This window comes from Elephantulus edwardii, unplaced genomic scaffold (assembly GCF_000299155.1).
Source record: "Elephantulus edwardii isolate Elephantulus edwardi_28Jun2011 unplaced genomic scaffold, EleEdw1.0 scaffold00113, whole genome shotgun sequence".
NCBI lineage: Eukaryota > Metazoa > Chordata > Mammalia > Macroscelidea > Macroscelididae > Elephantulus > Elephantulus edwardii.
Window position 1 is genome coordinate 8,023,932 of NW_006399863.1, and position 23,053 is coordinate 8,046,984.

The 23,053-nt window shown below is 46.1% G+C and overlaps 1 protein-coding gene across 1 annotated transcript; it reads right to left on the minus strand.

The window, feature by feature from the left end:
• Positions 1–2,013: 2,013 nt before the first annotated feature.
• On the minus strand, positions 2,014–21,861 carry IL17RB (interleukin 17 receptor B). The gene is made up of 12 exons (XM_006892287.1): positions 21,202–21,861; positions 20,853–21,083; positions 19,046–19,070; positions 18,182–18,322; positions 16,537–16,664; positions 15,991–16,117; positions 13,051–13,098; positions 10,434–10,576; positions 9,836–9,901; positions 8,836–8,935; positions 6,691–6,789; positions 2,014–2,561 (listed from the first exon to the last, which is right to left on the minus strand). The coding sequence occupies exons 1-12, from the start codon at positions 21,859–21,861 to the stop codon at positions 2,014–2,016; spliced, it is 2,316 nt and encodes a 771-aa protein (XP_006892349.1).
• Between the last annotated feature and the right edge of the window lie 1,192 nt (positions 21,862–23,053).

Here is a 23,053-nt window from a genome sequence, read left to right on the forward strand (position 1 = left end):
TATCTGTCTTTTGTCATCAGCACTGGGAGGGTCCATGGGGACTGATGATGCTAACTCCCAAGGCCTGGCCTTCCTCGTGATTCAAAGACACCAGCTATTTCTCAGGAGAAGAATGAGCAATCACCTCCCACCCCCCAAGCCCCAGAATTAAAAGTCTCTCTGGCTTGGCATTGAGGTTGGGTTTTATTACCAGCATGGGCAGCACAGTGAATATGAATCATGATAAATGAGCTTTTCCACATTAAAGACGGTTTAGAAGAGTCCGTGGCATTAGAGATATTATCACTGATGTCAGATGAACCTTGGCTTAAAGCAAAGAGTACCAGAGGAATGTCTTATCTGTGCTTCATTGACCATGCAAAGGCATTTGAGCATGTGGATCATGATAGATTGTTAACCTTGAGAAGAATAGGAATCCCAGAACACTGCTTATGTGAAACCTCTACTTGGAAGCAGTCCTCAGAACAGAGCAAGTAAACACTGAATGGCTGAAAATCAGGGAAGAAGTGTGTCAAGGATGCGTCCTGTTTCAATATATTTTCATTGTCTCCGTGGAACAGATCATTTGGGAGGCTGGGCTTTATGAAGAATGTGGCTTTAGGATTGGAGGAAGACTCATCAACAACCTGCATTATGCAGATAACACAACCTTGCTTGCTGAAACTAAGAGGGCATGAAGCATTTGTTGCAGAAGGTCAAGAAATGTAGTCTTTAATATGGATTGAAACTCAACATCTAAAAGACAAAGATTCTCACCACTAGGCCAATTGAGAGTACCATGATAGACAGAGAAGAGATTGTGATGGTTAACAATTTCAGCTTGCTTGACTCCACAATCAACATTCTTGGCACTAGCAGTCAAAAAATCAAAAGACAAATTGCATTGGGAAAGTCTGCTCTCCAAAGTGCTAGAGTAAAAATGTCAATCTAGGGATTAAGATGCACCTGATCCAGGCCATGGGCTTTTTTACATCAGAGAGCTGGAAAGTTACTAAAGATGACAGGAGAAGAATCAATGTCTGCACTGTGGTGGTCCTGGAGAAGAGTATTGAACATACCATGGACTGCCAAGAGAACAAACAGGTGTGTCCTGGAGAGGGTGAAACCAAGTTTCCTCTTGGAGGCTAGGATTTTAAAGTGCTGTCTCATTGCACTGCAGTCCCAAAGTCATGCAGTTCGAGTCTACCAGCTGCTCTGTCAGAAAAGGATGGGCAGTGTCCTCTCATGGGATTAATTGCCTCTGAAAATCCACTGGAGGGCCAGCTATGGGTTGGTTCCAACTGGATGTTAAACAACAGCAACAACAGAGCAAAAGGAGACATCAGGTCTGGCAGTAATACATTTTGGTGTTTATGCTAAGTTCCATAAGGGCCAAATGGGACACTACTCTAGTTTTAGAAAGATAGGGTCCTATGCAAGTATCAAATAATGCACATGATCGCGCATGCTCCCTATGTCATCTGGGCAGAAAGATGGATTCAGATTATTCCCCATCTGAGTTATTTTACAAATGAAGATTTTTTTTTCATGCCGTAGAGGATTTTTCATATAATAAGCTATTGAGCATTTCACATTCATTCATTAAACCTAGTTTGTTAACAACCAGTTCTGTCTGTGGTACAATGTATGGACAGCAAGACTGGCATCTGGCTGGGAGATGCTTTATCACCAGATTAAGAGAATGGCAAGCTTCTCACCACAGCTGATATTGACTGTTAGAAAAATTGTAAATGTAAGTTATAATTTTTCAGTTAATTCTATGATGGTGAGTAATGTTTATAGCAACAATTATATTGACCTAAATTTTGAAATACTAAACAAAGACATGCATTCAGTCGGAGTCCTCCATAGTCTTCCTGCTAAAGCTGGTATACACATAATCTACCTTCCAAGTACCTATACAGTGAGCTTCGAGATTATGACAGAGGCTTTTTCCATAGAAGGGGGGGGGTGGTAGCATAGGACGACTTCAGCAGCTCTTGTTCCTTGTTAGTATGTGAGGATCATGTAGGATCAGCAGTGGGAACATCGTCGCGTCTGTTTGCTTGCTGATGCGTGCTGCTTTGTGTGGAGAAGTTCTTTACAGAAAGCAGTGGCGTCCTTCATGAGGTGGTACTTGGGGCAGACCTGGAGAGCACTGTAATCGCCATTGGTACCAGGCTCTTGAAAGTAGACCACCAGGTATTTGTGCAGGTGGGTCTGGCTTGTTAGGTCACTGCAGAAGAGATTGAAGGCGAGAGGGAACAGGTCCTGGGAGTTCTCAACGGGGCCGCCTTCCCTCTTGCCACAGGCCCCATCACACACGGTGCTGACATCATTGGAAAGCAGGAAGATGACTTTACTTGCCACACGCTTCATGGTGGTCAACCACTGCACTGGGCCCATCTCCGCTATTTTCTTTCTCTGCCACTTCTCTAGTATGACCTCACTTTTGCAGTGGTTTTGGAGAAATTCCGTGAAGTAACAAACCGTGTGCTGGAAACATACTTCCATTGGGTAAACCACGAGAACCTTAATGGGAAGCAGTGGGGTGTCTGCAGGAAAGGAGGTCTTGTTCCTCTCTGTGGGAGACAAGAGCATCTGTTACCTGAACAGCAAGCATCAGGCTCTCCACGCTAGTCAAACTGTCAACAACAAAAGTTCCCTCACTAGGTACTGGCGACTGAGTGCCAAGGACCTTGGTACTGTGAAAACATGAAAATATCCCACATAGTCCTTTTGAACACATCACCTGAAACAGACACTAGGCATGTCTTAAAAGATCTGTTCTCCAAGTCCCTGTCACAAGAGCAGTCCTCTTAGTCAAATGTTACCTTCTCAGAGTCACAAAAACTTTAAGGTACTTTATATTAGGTGGGTTGTATTTTCAGTATTGTATGTTTGGGGAGATTGGACTTTGGCACAGCACATCGTTTTGAGTTTGATCAACTCGGTTGTTTGTACCATTTTGTGCCAGCAGGGGGTAGAGTTTCCTTATAGTTCCCATAAGGTGGTATGGTATGACATAGCCCATTCTGTTATTTCAGGGGGAAAAATCTTCCCTATACTGCCCAAAACCTAAAAACTGTGAAAATATCATAACTAATTCAGCTCAAATGACAATAGCTAAATATAAATATATAAATATAATCCTGAGGGGAAAGATCTATATTGTTTTTCTTAGCTTAGAACACTAGATTAGCATTTCAAATCCACCAGTTCGAAACACTCTGCTAGAGAAGGAGAGGCAATCTTCTTCTGTTCAGTTGGATACGATTTGATGGTACACACTCAAAATAATAAAAATTAAAAAACCACACTGGATTAATCTTGCACAGCATTGCAAACAACTCATAGATTTGCATTCGTACATGTGGAAAAGAGGAGAAACAGGTATTTTTAATGAGTCTGCCTCAGTGTAGCTATATAAAGACTCTGATTTTAGTTTTATTATTTAAATATTCTATGTTTTACAGCATTTGCAAGGACTTTAGAAAGCCTGTGAACTCAAATTCAAGTCTGTTTTGGATCTAGAAAGAACTGTTTTTAGAAGGTTCAAGCTAACAAGGCACTACTGAGAAAGAACAAGGTAGAAGGACTCATGCTTCCCCAACTCAGAGCCAGCACACACCACAGAAATCACACAGACGTGAAGACCAAAGGAACAGAACCGAGAACCCAGAAACAAATCCATGCACCTATGGACAGCTGGCCTTTGACAGAGTGCTGAAATCTATTGCATGGGGGACAAGCAGTCTCTCTAACCCAGAGAAATTCAAACTCATTGCAGGTGAGTTAGAACTGGCTCACAGCTGACCCTCGAAGAGACTTCAGAGGCTGTAAGTTGCATGCATCTTTTTTCCTGTAGAGCTGTTGGTGAATTGGAACCATCAGAGAGGAAGGGCCTTTGGGTTAGCAGTGCAGCCCTCTGTACACAATGCCACTGAGCTCCTTTAAGAAATCCTGGCAAAATGACAATCTGTCCCTCACACTACACAAGAACACACTCAAGAGGAATTAAAGACCTAATTGTAAAACCTGAAACAAGATCATAAAAAAAAATAATAATAGAAACAAATTTAGGAGCCCATGCCTGTGGCATAAATAAACTGTCAAATAGAACTGAAAACCCTAATATGTCAAAGAGTCTGTCAGATACAACAAAGGATGCTGGATCTAGATGGCAGGCCTTCCAATAATCAAATTCTTATGTGCATCAAAAGCCTTATCCAGGTAAAGTTCTTGATACATGGCAGCCCCCTTGTTGGAAGAATCTTAAAGCTGAACTCTTTTGAAAACAAGAATTCAAACAAGAGAAACTTCTGAAAGATTCTGGAGTTTCAGGAAAATAAAAAACAACCAATAAGAAACCAAGTATCTGGAGCAAACAGAATGCAGGCGTTTCCAATGGAGCAGAGAAGCGTGCTGAGCAGAAAACTGAAGAACAGAAGACTTGAGACAAAGCAAGGGGAAAACTGGAGGAAAAGGCCAAATTATATGAAAAAAATGGCCAAAGGAGACTTTCTAGATGAAGAAGCAGAAGATATGCACCTAGTGAATTTCATGCAGAAGATCACAGATAAGCACCAAGGAATGGATGTATTTGGTACAAACTCAGATTTCTGAAAGGCAGAAGAAAGGGAAGATGATGAAGGAAATCTTTCTGAAAAAGATATACCTTCTTCTTGACACCCCAGTGAAGAACGGCTTGTTGATCCTATGTTGTTCCTACTTGTATATATTTAAAAAATAAAAAAAAAAAATAATAACCTTGGCCAAAGAGTAAAAAGAAAGGAGCTCTGGCCCCATAAAGAGCGCTCTGTTACCTCAAAGGATAAAAACCAAGCTTAAGAATGGCAAAATATTTAGCAACAATGTAGGTGACAAGGGACTAATCTCTCATTTTAGCGAATACACCAATGCCTCACTAACAAAAATACAAACAAAAAAACGGGAGAGGACATGAAAACACACTTCACCAAAGAAGGCATCCGGATAGCCTGCAAACATTTGAAGAAAGGTTCCTGATCATTAACTATTAAAGAAATGCAAATCAAAACAACAATGAGATAACATTGGCAAAAATAGCAAAGTTCAATTAGCCTGTAAAGAAATACTAGAGAGGGTGTGAAGAGATGGGGACTCTCACTCGCTGCTGGTGGGATTGTGAAATGGTGAAATGATTGTGGAAAACAGTAAAGCATTTCCTTAAAAAGTCAGAAATATTTAAACCCACTGTCTCACCACGAGGTTGTTGTGTTGTTATTAAGTGCCGTCAAGTCGCAAGCGACTCTATGAACGAAGTCCTGGACACTTCCTGTACAACTTTCGTCCTCTCTCCAGGTTCATAGGGTTTCCAGAGGCAAGCTATTATGGAAGTGGATGCCACTCCTGCTTCCAAGCTTGTTTTAATCCAGGAGCTTCACCAAACACTGTCCACCATGGGTAACAGTATTTGGCTTCACTGCAACCACGAGTTACCTCTGTACAGCAAGCACCACTAGGTACATAACCTAAACAAGAACTGCAACAAGAACAGATAAATGCACATGTTCATTGCAGTAAAGATATGGAAACAACCCAAGTGCCCCTCAGTGGATAAATGGATAAACAACTGGGGTACAAAGTGTCAGGCCCTGACCAAGATCAAAGGCAGAACAAAGGACTCAAGGAATATCAACATGTCAACAAAGGGAGTGAACAGTCTCATCTGACCAAACTAACTTGGAGTGCCCTCTCTGCCCTCCCTAGAAGACCTCCCACCTGGCTAAACCACAATGGAATGTCCCTCCCTAAAGACCCTTACTATAAACCCCCTGCCCTAATCACCCTTAAGGCCTGGTATTCCCTGGTCTGTCTCTCTGCCTGTCTTTTTCTCTGCAGACCAAGGACTCACCCCCAATCCCTCCCAGAGCCCCCATAATAAAGCTTCTTTAGCTTTCTTTCTCTGGTCCATTCCTTGAGTCCTTGGCCTTATGTCCAGTGAGAAGACCTAACACAAAGTAGAATGCAATGCAGCACTAAAGAATCATGAAGAATTCACAAAATTCCACGACATGGATGAATGGATGACTCTGAAGGATGTTATGCTGAGTGAAGTCAGTCAGTCACAAAAGGACAGATGCTGTATGAATCCATTATTATAAACAGCTAAGGATAGATTTAGACACCATAAAACATTCTTTGATGATGGCTAGAGATGAGAAGAGGGGGGGAAATCAGCAAATAGGTAATAGGTATATACTAAATTGAAAGAAAAGGCATACTAAATAATTTTTTAAAAAATGAAAGGACCTAGCATGTAATACTGATCACAGATTTCATTGTTAGCCATTGTGCAAGATCCCTCAACAGTCTCATCAGACCTGGAGGGCCTACTCCCCGAATTAACTCAGTGTACTTGGCAAATGTGACTCCGTTATGATCAGTCTTTTTTAGGGAGCTCTAGTGGCATCCACTTCCTAAACAACATGCCTCCGGAAACTATGAACTTTGATAAATATCTATAGTTGTAGAGGGGCTTTCAGGCCTTTTGTTCATAGGGACGCTATGAGTCATGCTTAACTTGAAGGCAATCAACAACAACAACAACTAAGGCATAAAGTAAAGGCAGTCAGATTCGGGGAAGTGCCAAAATGCTGCTGCTTGAGAAGAACTGCCTTTAAACAAAATGTTTTCCTCATGAAAGTGTAAGACTTAATAGAAGCTCACCATGCTTCCGCAGCAGATAGGTCCCAACTACCAGAGCCCACACGGCCACCAGCAGAGCCAGGAGGAGGAAGGGCAGCCAGCTTCCCAGCACCCTGGTGTCTGCAGAAAACAGGAGTATTTCACCTTTAGCAAATGGAAATCCACTTCATTTCCTACTTGAAAACCAGTATTATTTCACTCTTGAAGTACTCTTATTGCTGTAGAGTCAGAACTGATCCTTCAGGGGGTTTTCTGAGGCTGTAAATTGCACTGGAAAGAGATTGCTCATCTTTCTCCCTCAGAGCCACTGGTGGATTTGAACTACCTGCCTTGGGGCTGGTAGCACAACTCCTTACCCACTAGGCCTAGATTTTGTAAACTCTCATGGGAGTCAGAAGATTAAGAAATGGTTCTCTAAATCAATTTTGTTTTCTTCCTCCAAATACACACACGCATTTCCACTGTGGTACCAGAGTTTACGGGGAATTTTTGGTTCTCTGATAAGCTGTCATAGAAGCTGCAATGACTTGCTTACATAGCATGTCCATCCCTGATGTCAAGTCTATTCCAACTCATAGCAACTGATAGGACAGAGCAGTACTGTCCCAGGAAGTTCCTGAGGCCATCTTCTGGGAAACAGACTGTCTCCTCTTCCTGCAGATTGTCTGTTGGGTCTCCAAGCTTGAGCTTAGAAACCAAGCATTTTAACCACGACACCACCAGGTGTCTTTACAGGACACATATAGTTAACATGTTTTTTAACTGTGAATGTAATTAAAGTTTACACAAAGGCTGGGTTTTCATTCATTCATTTATGCCTCTGTCCTCCCTCCCCCAATTCACTCTGTACCATACCTCTTGCTCCAGATTGCTTCATATAATGCCTCATGATCACTTCCTTTCAGACAGTCCTTTCCTTCATCTGTCCCAGTGCACTGTTCATTATCTATCTATTCTCTTCCTGTTCTCCCCTCGCTCTAGTTAACATTTATTAAAGGCTGTTTTGTTGGATTGGAAAGTGAGGGACATGATGCCACTTCCTGACAAGAATGTCGGGCAAGCTCACACACAGAAGGACTCTGAAGAAAGCTGAATCTTGTTAAGTTCCCGAGTTGTCTTCAGTTTGGCTGAGATTTTGAGAACCTTCTCACTTTTGACCCACCCTTGTAGGTCCACCTTTATCTGTAACAGAAGAACTAAGAGGAACATGTCTGCACTCAGAGAGACATTTCCGGGAACATGTTGCTCTCAGGCACCATTAGGTGTGTCTTGATGTCCTTGATCCTGATTTGTTACCCAAATGTTGGCCCTGTGACCTTATCGCCTCATAATAACAGGCCTAGGGCACTGAGACTAGTAAGAGAACTTAAAATCCAGTCAGCTGCATGACCCTATGTGTACATCCAGTCTTTTTCCTAGCAGACTCTGTAGCATTTTGAGCATCTATTTCCCACTCCTGGTTTTTTTCCTCTCCATCCAACTTGTGTATAAAGGGAGCACTGGTGGCCTAGTCTGTAAGGAGTTAAGAACTCTGGTGTGCCTCTGTGGTGGTTCGAACCTACCAGCTGCTTTGAGAGAAAAAGATGGACAGTTTCCTCCGGTGTGATTTACAGCCTCTAAAACCCTGCTGGAGAGTCAGCTATGAATAGATCCGACTTGACGGCAGTGAGTTCCAGGTTTTTTTAACTTGTCGTCCTGGAGAAGGTTAAACCAGGCTACTCCTTGAAAGTCAAGGATTCTGAAGCACCATCTGACATACTTTAGGTGTGTTGCAAGGAGGTACCAGTCCTTGGAGAGGGACATCATGCTTGGAGGGGTGGGGGGATAGCGCAGGAGGGGAAGACTCTCAATGAGATGGACTGACTCAGAGACTGAGGTTAGGGTAAGTGTGTCCAAGACAATAAGGTTGGGTCAGAACAGAGCAGGGTTCAGAGCTGTTGTGCATAGGATCGCTATGAGTCCCAGGCAACTTCATGGCACATAACAGCATGTCCTGCTTTGTAAAGGGTGTGGTCATTCACTGAGATCATGGACTTTCTCTGCATACAGAACAGGAACACTTCCTCACTGCCCCCCCCTTGGCCAGTCTGAATGGGGGCGCTGCTGGTTGAACCCTGCAGATCCCAAACCTCTCTGATCATCCTGGGAAAGCGAGTGGGCACTTACTCTCAACTAGAGGGCTGCGGAAGTCTGATGGGGGACAAAGCACAACGGTTCCTCTGTGTCGGATGCAGTCACGGCCGCAAGTACGGAAGTACGGAACCACCTGAGGGAAAGAGGCTCTGGAAGCAAACGTCACCCAAATCCGCCTTCTCTTTTCTCTGGTTTCAACCCTCTGAGTGCTGTCACTGGACATACTTCCCTTGGTCACTGTGACAGGAGCCCAAGCGGGAAACATCTAAGACGCCCGGGTTCCAAGCCCAAGTTGTTGGATTCCTTATCGACCAGCACTAGGGCAGGTCCTAATATGGACACAAGTAGTTTCCCTAAATCAGTAGAGCAGTGGAGCTCCTTGTTGACTCAAGCAGCACTTTATGACGTGCAGGTCTTCTGAGACCAGGAATGGAGGCTTCTCTGGAAAAGGGGTGCAGTCAGAACATGCTGCCAGGTGCCTGCTCACTCCGGAGAGGCCTGGCAGTGATCCAGGGAAGCAAACAAAGGGCTTTTTTTACAGCCTGGGGTGTGGCCGTGTTCTTGAGACCCTCCATGCATCTCCAGATCATAAATTCAGAGACCAAAGGAGACCCGAGAACATTTAGTCCAGCTTCCTGATCTCCGGCTGAGAGCACAGACAGCTAGCTGCTCTTAGGGGTTGAGAAACCCATCTGGAACCCAGACCTTCAGTCACTTCATTTTGCAGTTAAAACTGAGGGTTGGGGAAATATACTGGTACTTTCATTTCAGCAAAATCTCTGAGGCTCTAGGACAGAAAATGGGAATTTTTTTAGGGAAGTCAACAGTCACTAATACGAGCAAAAACACTATAAAGACAAGATCCACCACCGTGTGACTGAGGCAAAGCATTCCCCCATCAGCGTCATTTGGCGTGGGACTGCTGGCAGAAACTAATCAGAGATCCCCAACTTTAAATGGACCCATAAAAGTAATTAATGGCAGAGCTGTCTCCTCGAACCCCTGCCTGCCCCAGAGTGCGTCCTTGAACTACCTGTACCACAGCTCCTTCACTTTCCCCAGTCACTGGGATCACCACAGACGTCCGGGATGACTTGTTCTGCGCAAATGAGTGAGACAGTCAAACGTTAGGAGCAGACGGCCAGTGAAGACACCCCTCACCCATTACCAGCTTTAACCCACTGGGTGTGGTGTTGGGGGTGGGAGGGTAGTCTTTGGAGAAGGGATGATGCTGGGACTGGTGGAGGGTCAGAGAAAGAGGGGAGGGCCTTCTACTCCATGCATCGACAGTGACTGTAACAATGGGCTCAAGTACATCAGAGATGGAGAGGTGGAACAGGATAGGTCAGAGTTCAAAGTCTTAATTTATGGGGTCATTGAGTAATAGGTGACTCAAAGGCACCTAATAACAACAACATGTGTGAATAGGGATTCCTTTTGTAATTCAGAAACTGCTATCTTTGGTTGGGTTTAGATTCATGTGACATTTCCAATGACTTAATGGGAATTAAGTTCCTCACAGGAACTTAAGGCTCTTTGCTCTCTCAGGAGTGAGAAAAGTCAGCACTCCACCAGAATGTCCATGAGGTAGGGAAAGGGTAAGAATGACGGGGTCGGGGGAAGGCAGGTACCTCTGACACAGTAGAGAATCCAAGAACAGTATCATTTTGGATAAGCGCCATGTATCTATCTCCAAGGGGACTAGTGGTAAAATTCACTTCCACTGTCTTTTCGTTCTTCTTACAAGCAGTGATGTTGGGGTCCCACAGACTGCCTGTGTGAGAGACATACCCATGGATGAGCTGCTGCTAACTCTTTGAATGTTCTTCTTCTAACTATTTAAATCCCAAAAAGACATTACAACCTCCACATCTAGGTCCTCAGTCAAACATCCACAGAGATAGGGACTTGGCTATAGAAATAGTGTACTTCCTTTTTTTTTAAAAAAAAAATGTGATTTTAATGAAGGTTAAAGAAAAGTTGGATTTTCATTCATTCATTGTTGCACATTTTCTTCCCTTCCCCCTCTCCCAGTTCACTTTCTTTTTAAAAATTATTAATTCATTGTTAGACAATTTCTTCCTTCTGCCTGCTTCCCTCTCCCCCTCCCCCAGTCCACTTTGTAATGTGCCTTATTCTGGACTGTTGTCTTACATATAATGCCTAATCATATATTATTTTTAAAGGTTTCTTCCTCATCTGTTCTAGTACAGTGTTGATTATCTACCCACTCTTCTTATTCTCCTCCCAACTCCCCATGTCAGTCCTGTTTCTGAACAGTGGTGTTAAGCAGTATTCATCCTTTTGAGAGCGAGATGTTTCACTCAGCATAATGTCCTCCAGGGTCATCCATGTTTTGTAATATTTTATGAGGTAATTTTTCAGTGCTGCATAGTATTCTACTGGGTGTATAAACCACAGTTTGTTTGTTGATGGGCACTTGGGTTGTTTCTACCTTGTTGTGAATAACTCAGCAATAAACATGAGTGCGCACACATCTGTTAGGTTGGAAGGTCTGGTTTCTTTAGGGTATATCCCCAGCAGTACAATTTCTGGGTCAAATGGTATTTCTATTTCCTACTTTTTTGAGAAAGCACCATACTGCTTTCCATAGTGGTTGCACCATTTTACACTCCCAACAGCAGTGAATAAGGGTTCCAATCTCCTCACAACCTCACCAGCATTTGTTGTTTGTTACTCTGTTAAACTTTGCTATTGTTGCTGGGGTAAGATGATATCGCATAGTTGCTTTGATTTGCATCTCTCTGATAGCAAGGGATTTTGAACATTTTTTCATGTGTTTGTCTGCAATCAGAATGTCTTCTTTGGTGAAGTGCCTATTCATATCCTGTGTCCATTTTGCAACTTGGTTATCTTCTTGTGAGGTGCTAGAATATTCTATAAATTTTAGATATGAGTCCCTTATCAGATATGTCATTATCAAATACTTTTTCCCCAGTCTGTGGCTCTCCTTTTTACCCTGTTAGAGAAGTTTTTCGATGTGCATGGGGATTTGATTCTTAGCAGGTCCCATTCATCTATTTTGTTCTCTCCTGGTTGTAGGTTTTTCATTATGTTTGGAACACTGTTCATACTGTAGATTAGGGTTTATAGAGTTTTCCAAGCTTTTCTCTGATGAAGTTTATTGTCTTTGGTTTAACTCCTAGGTGATAGTGCACATCTTAACAGCACTTAAGGAATCTTCCTGCTGCCCAAGTCACTGCTGTGTTAAAAGTTGCCTCTCCACGCTGATGCTGGCAGGCACCATGGTCAGGTCCTACTACTCAGTCTATGCTAACATATTTTGTGTTAAGGGCTGAGGTGAAGGAGCCCTTTTCCTAGAGAGAAGGCTAGCCAGCATGTCTGAGATCCCACAGCACGTGAACTCAGTATCAGCACTATCTCCCGGAGAACCATTCGCGTTCCAGGTGCTGCATCGGTCAGACCTCTGTGCTGCCTTTCCTGAGTGAGAAGAAATAAGGGACTGTCTTGAAGCTTGGAAAGTACTTGAACAAGCTGACTCTGGCAGAAAAAGCCAGCTGGTGCATTCATGTGGCTTGCAAATAAGGGCTAGGCTGGGGTACAGGAACATGGGGAATAAAAATAAGAATCACTTTGCTCACCTGGGAAAACAGGTCAGGCCTGCACTCAGCACTTTGTGGGTAGGTGGGAGGCAGGAGAGCAGGCACAGAGCTCCCTCCAAGTCTGCTCCCTAACAAGGCAGACGTGTGCTGCAGGGGGGGTCTCTGGGGGCTGCATGCTGCTCCCACCCCTCAATATCATCCACTTCCTAAACAACATGCCTCGGGAAGCTCTACGAACTTAGAGAAAAACGGTATTCTAGGACAGGGTTCAGGCCTTTTGTTCATAAAGTCACTATGAATCATGCTCGACTCAATGGCAATCAACAGTAACAACAATAACTTAGCATTCTAAGTCAGTATCCCTCAGAACCTGACATAACTCCTTGGATTGGATCGTTGAGATTTAGTATCCTGAAGGGGCAATTTCATGTGACCTTGTTCTATTCCGTAAGTCTCCTAAACAGTCCACCCTAGACAGACTGCTCCATTCAGTGGGGAGAATGTGGACTGGGGAGGTGGGTGGGAGCAGACACCCCACTGCTCCTGTCTTCTCCACCAAATGCCATGCATAACTACCTCACTGCTCTGTGTCTTCATCTCCAAGGGAAGGGATTCAGCTCAAGCGGTGGTTTCCCAACAACCACCAAATGTTTTATTTACTTACCTGCCTCAGTGCACTTTTTTTGGTATTTCATTATGTGGTCTAGGCATCCTGGAAATTTGAATGAAAGTTGTTAATGATTTAAAGGAAGAAAAAGGCTCCCTCTCCCCCTGCATCCCGGTGCGCTCACGTAGGCTCACCACTCCTGCAACAATCAGGCAGAGTACCCCAGATGGAGGTATGATAGCAAATTTAAACAGAACAGCAGCATTTTACTATCAAACAGACGATCATCTGCCCTTGGAGTGATAACTAGAGCAAAATTTAAATATAACCTTTATCCAAACAGTAAATGGCCTCTAAGCAAAGACTCAGAAGGGGGAATAGAACCCAGCCACCCATTAAGAGTGGAGTTTTGGGATATATCCAAATACTCCCCTCTGTTGGAGGAGCTTAACTCTCTGAAACCTCCTCCCTCTCCATCCAGGGCAGGGCAGATTTGGTGACTTCCTTCTAAAGAATACAGTGGGGAAAGAGAAACATGAGAGCTTTACTGTGGAAAACCCCTGCATCCCGCACAGCCTCCACCAAGTGGAGACCAACGATGTTATGTGATGCGATAACAAACTAGCTCTCACTCATTGCCATCAAGTCAGAACCAACTCATTGCTGACCCTCCAGAAGGTTTTCAGGAGGCTGTAAATTACATGGGAGGAGATCAAACTCAGGTTGGCCATTCTTCTGGAGAGCCAACGTGATGGTAATGAGAAACAGAAAGACTGCAGAATTGTTACCCAGGGGACTAAGGAGATACAACTATGTGCTAAGTGGCTTCTTGAATCAGATCCTAGAACAGAAGGAGGGCATTAATGGGGGGACAGAAAATATGCTGGAGTTTAATTAATTAATACTAATGTACCATACAGGGGTTGGTACGAGCAGCCAGGAAATCAAAAGATGAATTGCATTGGAAAAGTATGCTGTCAGGGACCTCTCCAGAACAGTGAAGAGCAACAATGTCAGTCTAGAGACTGAGGTGCACCTGATCCAGGCTATGGTCTTCACAATTACTTGTTATACATCAGAAAGCTGGACAACGATTAGGGATGATAAAAGAAGAATTGATGCCTTTGAGTTGTGGTGCTGGAGAAGAGTACTGATACACCATGGACTGCTAGGAGAACAAACAGGTTCGTCCTGGAGAGGGTGAAACCTGTTCCTTGGAGGCAAGGATTCTGAAGCTTCATCTGACATACTTTGGACTTGTTACAAGGAGAGACCAGTCCTTGGAGAGGGACGTAATGCTTGAGAGGGTGAAGGGACAACACAAGAGAGGAAGACCCTGGATGAGATGGATTACTCAGTGTCTGGGGGAATGGGGGTAAGTGTACCAGAGACGATAGAGCAGGGTTCAGAGGTGTTGCACACAGGTTTGCTATGAGTCACAAGTTACTCAATGGCACATTAACAACAACAACCACAACCATGCAGGGAGCTCCTGTGGCATAGCTGGTAAGGAGTTGTGTTGATAACCCAAAAGTGATGCCTCTCTGGTAGTTCAAATCCACAGGCAGGTCCACAGGAAAAAGATGAGCAATCCTCTCATGCAATTTACAGCCTCAAAAACCTGATGGAAGGTCAGCTATGAGTCACTTCCAACTCGAAGGCAATGGGTGAGTGAATGAGGAATATATCAATGTGGGTTTCTTAGCTTTGACCTGTTAACAATAAGAGAAACAGAATTGAAGCAATATGTGAATGTTCTGTATTATTTGTCACTCCTCTGTAAAATCTAAGATTATTCAAAAAAAAGAGTTTATTTAAAAAAATAAAGTAGGAAAAGGAGGTTGGTGTCCTCAAGAAAGCTGGAAACTATCGTATGTGAAGTTGTATATGAAGGTATGTGACACGCAAAATACCCTGACGTGCAATCTCAAAGGACAACAATGAGGTGGCCGTTGTCCCTTGTGACCTCACTTGAAGAAGACAGGTATATGAGCAGGAAACTTGTGTGGGATGGAGAGGAAGCTGCTGTAGTTGGCTTTTCCCATCCATTATCCTACAACAGGCTCATCCTGGAGAGGGTGAAACCAGGCTGCTCCTTGGAGGCAAGGATTCTGAAGCTCTGTCTGACATACTTTGGGCATGTTGCAAGAAGAGACCAGTTCTGGGAGAGCGACATTATGCTTAGAAGGGTGGAAGGACAGCTCAAGAGAGGAAGACCTTCGAAGAAATGTACTGACTCAGTGACCGAGTTTATGGGGGTGAGTGTATCAGAGACAATAAGGCTGGCTCAGGATAGAGCAGGGTTCAGAGCTGTTGTTCACAGGGTTGCTGTGAGTCACAAGTGACTCGAGGGCACATAACAACAATAGCAACAACATCCTCCTGGCAGGTGTGTGTGTGTGTGTGTGAATATGCATGACACTGCAGGTGTAATAGTAATGAACTAAGCCTGCATCACTGAGCAGGTGAGAATACTCAGCTTTCAACTCAGTCCCGCGCTCTTTTCATGGAGAGCTCAGAGGATGAGACTGTTGGAGTTTGCACATTCTCGGACCCTGGCTGAGCCACATGTAGTAATACAGCCTTGCCAGGGAGCGGAGCCTGGAAGAACAGCTAAAGTGCACCAACACAGGACTTGTGTTTGAATGCTGGGTTCATTTTTACTGTATGTGAACCAAAGGTAAGATGCTCAACCTGATAATTTCTTCCTCTGTAAATGGGGCTTTCCCAGCCCTAGGGTTGTTGAGAGGCTTAACTGACATGACACATGTCAAATATTTGGCAAAGTTTCTGGGCCACGAGAATGGAGAATGAACATTTCCCCATATCCTCTCTGACTCAACTCACACTTCCACGGAGGGTGAGGCGTGGGGACACAATTGTCCTCCAGTCACAGACAAGGAAGCAGAGAGTGGTGGGGGAGGCAAACACCAGATCCCTGGGACGCTGCACACTGCCAGCGTCCCCATAAGACCGAGTAAGAGTGAGAAGGTTTACCTGGTGACGTGAAATTCACAGACAAGGAAGGGCCATCTTCATCCATATTCGCAGTGGGGATATTATGGGCCCCAATGAAATAGATTGTGTTCAGTTCTACAGGGAAGCCTGCATATGAAAACATCCACTGAAAGACAAACAAGGAACACTTTAGTTTTCAAAATGAACATAGCAACAGTACCTCTACCTGTTGCCTTTGTGATTTATATTTTTATCCCTTAACCTCCTGCTGAAACACTCAGAGAATAGCCCCTGCACAAGTTGCCAGTGCAACTCCAGGAACCCGGGACACATACAATTTTGAGCCAGTTTAGAATCTAAATCCAACTCTCCTCACTTGGCTGGATTAGAAACTGAGGTCCAGAATGCTGGTTTGCCCCAGGCCTGTAACAGAGATGTTCGGAGGTGGGACTTGGTCCAAGGCATCCTGGTCGAAGCTCTGTGTTGTGGCTGCATCCCAGCCTGTTTGTGCAGGGCCTCGCCCGGGCTAGCCTCCCCAGGGTCCTGGTTCGCGACACAGTGCATGGAGGGTCTGACAGTGCTTACTTTGCTGCCTGAGGGTTTGGTCTGACGCTGGAAAGCCTCCGTGTAATTGCACCTCACGCAGCTGTAGGACTGGAAGTTGCTTTTGCTCGTCACGCAGATCTTGGTGGCCTTCAGCAAGCGGATACTGGCTGCCGAGACAGGCAAGGGGGCAGTGGTTTATGTCACACTTCCTGTGCAGCAGACTCAACACTATGCATTTTGCATTCCTTACTGTTCCTCGTGGACAGACAGGGAAAGCGATGCCTGGGCAATGTCAGGGACCTCTGTCTGAATCTACGAAACTCATCTCCTTAATGACAAAGTATGGATGCAAATGCTAAAGCCAAACTCTGTCCCCATCATAGATGAGCCAAGATGTCACAGGATGCCTGCAAAGGAGCCTCCAGCTCTGCAATGTTGTAGGTCTCCTTAGAGAGTGACCTTGGGAACCTGGTAGTGACCCTCAGTGTCCTCACCCAACTACGCTGCTCCTTCTTCCTGAACTGCCTTTTCTTCCTATTCTGTACCTCAAAAAGACTTGACTTCTTCAAGACCTAACCTCCTGTCATGCTGGCTTATCTTAAGAAATCACCAGTTACCATGTGGCATAATCTTAGAGAAGTGCCAAGATTTTCACACTCTCCTTTGAGAAGTGGAAAAGATCACCAGGGCAGGTGATCTTGCTTGGGGTAAATCGTGGTCAGACTCTTCCTCCCCCGCCCCTTTCCATGTGGCATCCACTTCTTCAACAACATGCCTCTGGAAACTCTATGAACTTAGATAAACGACAATAGTTATAGAAAGGCTGCAGGCTTTTTGTTCCTAGGGTCGCTATGAGTCGTGCTTGACTTGATGGCAATCAACAACAACAACAACGACGAATATAACATAGGAATAGGTAGGTACACAGTATTAGGACACCACTTGAGGAATGTTAACACCATGTAACCAACCAGCTGCCTACTGCTTATAGAAATTAGCTGGCTACTAGTTAAGAAACAGCCAGCTTCGTGCCTCCCTTTACCCCCCTCCCTCCAAACTCAACAGCAATCCCTATCCTTACTTGTAACTGCTAAATTTTGCCTGCTTTTGGAAATAGAGTCATTCAGTATGTCCAAGTTGTAAGTGTGCATGTAGACGTACATACACAAGATTCTGGGCTCTTGTGCTTTTAAGATTCACCCGTATTGCCGTGGTCAGTTAGAAGCTCTTCATTCTGACTGCCATGTAAGACTTCACTATGTGATTATTTTCTACTCTTAGTGGGCCTTTGAGCGCTTTTTAGTCTTTGACTATTATGCATAGTCTCGGGTACATTCTAGTAGGTGGCTTTTGGTTTATGTACATACATATTTCTGTTGAGTGTGCACCTAGGAAGAAGGGCTGGTGGCACAAAAGTTTTAAGTGCTCAACTAGTAACCAAAAGGTTCCCAATTCAAACACACCCAATGGTGCTGCAGAAGAAAGGCATGGCAACTAATTCCATACAGATTATAACCAAGAAACCCTTTGAAGCAACTTCCTATCACATGGGATCACAATGAGGCAGAATCAACTCAACAGTGCCTGACATGACTCTGAGGGATGTGTTAAGGGGGCCTGTCGATTGTGTGTGTTCTGCTTCCGCACACCCCTTAGGCTTTCTCTTTGACTGATGTAAACTCACCATCTGCCCGAAGCACCCAGCTTATGTTCATGGAGAGTAAATACTCTTCCGGTGCAACACTGGTTTTAACGAGTTCCACCCCGAGGTCCCTCAAGTCTCCTGGGGTCAGAGTGTGCTGGACCTTCCACTCTGGAGATGGCCCTGGGGAAAGGCGAGGCTATCCGTCACTGACGCCCCCCCTTCCAGGTCCAGCTAATGTCATCTTCCCCAGGGCCCCATCGCCCTCATTCACAATGTATCACCCCACCCCCACCCCTGTACCCCTGCACCCAGCTCCCTGCAGAGTCAGCCAGATGCTTCTCAGTGCTGGCAGCCGAGGCGAATGTTGACCTAATAGAAATGCTGTCAACTTTGCAGTCTTGATCTCCAAAGCACTTAAGACCATTCTAAGGGGCTATGTATGTGTGTATGTTCCATTTCTCAGTTTACTTTGCCCATCACATTACATAGGCAGAAGCCCATCTAGTTCTCAAACACAATCTCAAACCACGATCTCAAACATCCCATCTTCTATCTTTTCTTTCTGTCCCCAACTCTCAGTGACCCTCTCTCACACAGTGCCTGCCCTCTCTCTTGTGGCTTGACAGGCATCGCTCTCCACCTTACACTACTATTCCCACCCTGCCTAGGACTCCCTTCTGGGCAGAAGTAAACCCATTTGAACCACTTCTTTATTCCCCAGGGTAAGGTTTCTGTCTTGGGTAGACAAAGACATCGACCACATCAGCTAACTAAGCTATAGCTTAGCTATAGCCCAGACTGCCTAGCCATTAAGGGCTTAATGATGCCCAAATTTAGGCCCCCTAAAAGTCAAATGGTACTTTCAGTGTAGAACCCCAAGTGCATGTTCCCTAATGTACCTACCATTCTCCAAGTCACACTGAATAGTCTGAAAGAGAGAAAGAAATCCAGGATCATGTTCAACGCTAATAAATCATAAGTATCTTGCCAAATTTGATAAAACACTAATTTTCCCCTCTTAAATATATACATAAGTGACAATTTTTCAACAAGAAAGATGAACTGGTCTCAATTCAGTTTGGAGTAAACCGGGAATAAACTTCCACAGGGCAGGCATACTTTGAGCTGGGAGACTAACCCCTCTGGGTGTGAGACTTCCCACTACAGGCAGACGACTCTAAATCATCACAAAAGTCCGTTCATACCCTAGACCCAAGTTTTCAGGACAGTCTGGCATGTCAGCTGAGTTTTCTGAAGTTTAGGATTGACAAGGTTCAGAAGATTAACAGAAGACATCTATGATTGCATGTCACAGTGCCTCCTTGGTTCTTTAAATTATTCCACTCCTGGTATAAAGGACTTGCTTCAGATATTTATATTGTTATGCTTAGTTCTGATTTCATCATGTTATCATTTTCAAAGAGCTTTCAAAAATTAATCATCAGGCTCCAAGAAAGCTTCTGTGAAGTTAACAGCTCATCTCTCTTTGTAAGGAAAAGGAACTAGTATTTTGGTTTTGAAACAAAACATTAACCTAAAAGACACACCATTAGGCAACAAGTAAGTTCAGTGACAAGACTCCTGGTAAATGCATCAATCAGCCTGGGACTGGCTTCTCTCAGCACTCAATGTGTCCTAATGCCTTGCAAGACAAAGAATAAACTGGAATTGGAGGATATCAATCTTTCATCTCTCTTTTTCTAAAAGTTGAGTTACAATAGTATCCACCAGAAATGCTTTTAAGCAATAATCCACCAAGGTAACTAAGCTCTTGTCAAAGAGCTAGTGAGGCAAGTTTTAACAAGAAGCAAAACAGCTGGCTCTGACCTTCACAAATTCTTGACCTGATAGCAACAAAGGCAAAGGTGCAAATGGCTAAACCAGGAGTGATATCCAACTTATAGGGACCCCAGAGGGCTGAGCAGAAATGCCCAGAGTTTCCAAGGCTATAAATCTTTACAGAATAAAGCCACAAGGGGCCCCAAAACAGAAACAAGAGGCCATGGAAAGAAGCCCATGACGTCAGGAGAGTGGAGTTCGTCTTTGTCTAACAGTGGGAATCATCATGTTTTTATGTCATAGGCTGTGCTCAGAGGGCAAGGATATGAGTTTATCTGAAATGAAACCTGCTCAAGGGTTCACAAGTCAGCATGGCAGAAAAGAAGAATGGTACGGAAGAGGCAATTCTTGTGTGAGTAGTAAGAACAGATCCCGAGACCCAGCACCCGGTTTGTGCCAGGTTCTGTGAGCTGCACTGCAGGCACTGGGCACAGGAAACCTCGGATTGTTGGTATTATTCTTCTTATAGATGAAGGCTGTGGTGGCCTACTGGTAAGAAATCACGCTGCCAATGCAAAGGTCCTTGGTTCCAATCCACCAGCTGCTTTGCAGGAGACAGCTGGGCAATCTCTTCCTGTGCAATTAACTGCTTCTCAAACCTGCGGGAGGGTCAGCTATGGGTCGGTTCCCGGTTCCCAATCGACAGTACACAACAATGAAAAACACACCATGACTCCTGGCTTTTGATTTCCGTGCCCCTGACCCAAGCAGCCTCATAGCATCTAGGAGCGCCAGGATGGATGGTGGTCTGCAGCCCGTCGGGGTGACTCCCAGGGTGCAGACTTGGATGCTCCAGGTGGCCTTGCACCAACTCCTTAGGAGCAGCTCAAGCACCAGGGACCAGGACGCGGTGTGTGTGTGGGGGGCTTACCGGCTCCGGGGAGACGACACCCCAGCATAGCGCGACCAGGCTCAGCAGCGGGAGCATCATCACAAACTCAGAAACCCCGCTGTGCAGAGCTGCCACCGCCCTCTTATACCCACACCCCAGGCCACCCCCAGAACTCCGCCCCTTGGGTGGGGTGGGAGTCACAGCGCCCCCAGCTGCCTGGATAGGGGAGAAGTGGATGGAGGGCTGGAGGGCCTGGGCGGGTCCCTGGCCCTGGGGGGTGCAGAGCACGTGCGTGCTGGGCGCCAGGTGCACGTTCGTCCCCGCGTCGCGAGCGTCCGCACACACCTCCCGTCCCCGCGCGTTCACTATCCCTGCCCTGTGTCACTACCCGCACCCTGAACGACCTCATGTCCCCGACCGCCTTGCGCGCCCACGCCTCAAACCCTGAGCGGCTTCGCCCCAACCCAGTGTGGCCCCCGCCCCCAGCCCAACAAAGCCACGCCTCTAGACCGGCACGTCCACGCCCCGAGCCCAGCCCCGTGCGCGTCCACACCCCCGCCCCCCACGCTCGTCCACGCCCCCAGCTCTCCGCGGCCCCGCCCCATGCGACCCCGCCCACAGACTCTCGAGGCCCCGCCCACAGCCCCGCGCGGCCCCGCCCCGAGCCCAGGAGCGATCCCGGCTGAGCGGCCAAGACTCCCCTCCCGCCCACCGAGAGCGCCGTGCGCCGTCGCCGCCACCCGACGTGCAGAGGGCTGGGCCGCCGCCTCCCCGCTCCTCCTCCGCCCGCCGGCTCCCGGGACACGGGCTGAGCTGTGAGGTGAGTAGCGGGGACGCGCGGGACACCGGCCGCCCCTTCTTCAGCCGCGCCACCTGAGGAGGTGGTCGGGGATGGGGGACCCCGGGTAGGGGCGACCCCAGACGCTGCACCCCGGGGCTCTGCTGGTCGTAACGGCCGAGCGCCGGGAAACCGAGACATGGGAGGAGAGCAGTGGAAACTCCCGAGTTCTCGGCGGACCCAGCTCCTCGTCGGAGCTAAGTTCTGCATTGTTGGAGTAACTCAGTCGTTCCTGGTGCCCCCCGTGTCCGGGAAACCACTCTTTGCACAAAATGCGGCCGTCACGCGTGCTCTCCGAGGGCGGAAGCTCGGACGCCACGGTTTGCAGCCGAGTTCTCCAGTGTCTCAGTGCAGATCTTAGGACGCTGCCCCCAAATGCACACGTTGGGTCCCACGCGGAGTGGGTCCCGCCCGAGTGGCTCCGTGGGTTCAGCGTTGGCTGCTACCTGAAAGAGTGGTGGGTGGTTGTAATCCACTTGCAACAGGAGTCATTCCGCTTCCTAAAAGGTCTGCAGCCTTGGGAACTCCCAGGGGACACTTCCACTCTGCCTTGTAGGGTCGACATGAACCCTGTCGATTTAACGGTAATGGGTTTCCGCAGTGCGTCCTGGCACATATGATTCAGAGACCACTTGTGAGCGATTTGGACGAAGGTTGAAAACACCAGCGGCTGCCTCCTCCATTCACAGTTAAATATTTTTCATTTATACTGGTTTGCTTTAAAAAAAAATATATGTATATATATGTGTACATATGTTGTGTGTGCATATATATGCATGTATATATATGTATGTATATACATATGTGTGTGTGTGTGTGTGTGTGTATATATATATACATATATGAGAGTTCTGGTGGCCTAGTGGCAAGAAGATACACTGCAATCCCAGAGGTGCACGCTTCAAATCCACCAGATGCTCTGCTGGAGGAGGAGGGACAATTTGAATGCTTTTTTGGCTTGTGTTTGATGTTCAGTACTGCTCTTTGTCCCAGGAGTGAGGCCCTGGAGGCTGGGCCTAGAGTTTAAGGCCGGCAGTGGCTTAAATCCCCCAAGGGAGAGGGAAAGAGGAGGCAACAAGGTTGTTCCTGGATGGCTCCACCCAGGGTCTCCCTGGCTACTTGCTGCCTGTGCATGGCCCTGCGCATGTGCAAGTAATTGCAAGTTTTTGGGGTCGTGTGCTTTTCTGGGCTTGTGTTTGATGTACAGAACTCCTCTTTCCCCCGGGAGTGAGGCCCTGGAGGCTGGACCTAGGGTTTAAGGCAGGTGGTGGCTTAAAGCCCCACCTGGTTCAAATTATTTATTGGTTAAACATTCTTCCAGGTGGTATAGCAGTGGTCTGTGCATTGCTGTACAGAGGTAGCTCCTGGTTGCTGTGAAGCTGAGCACTGTGACACTGGTGAG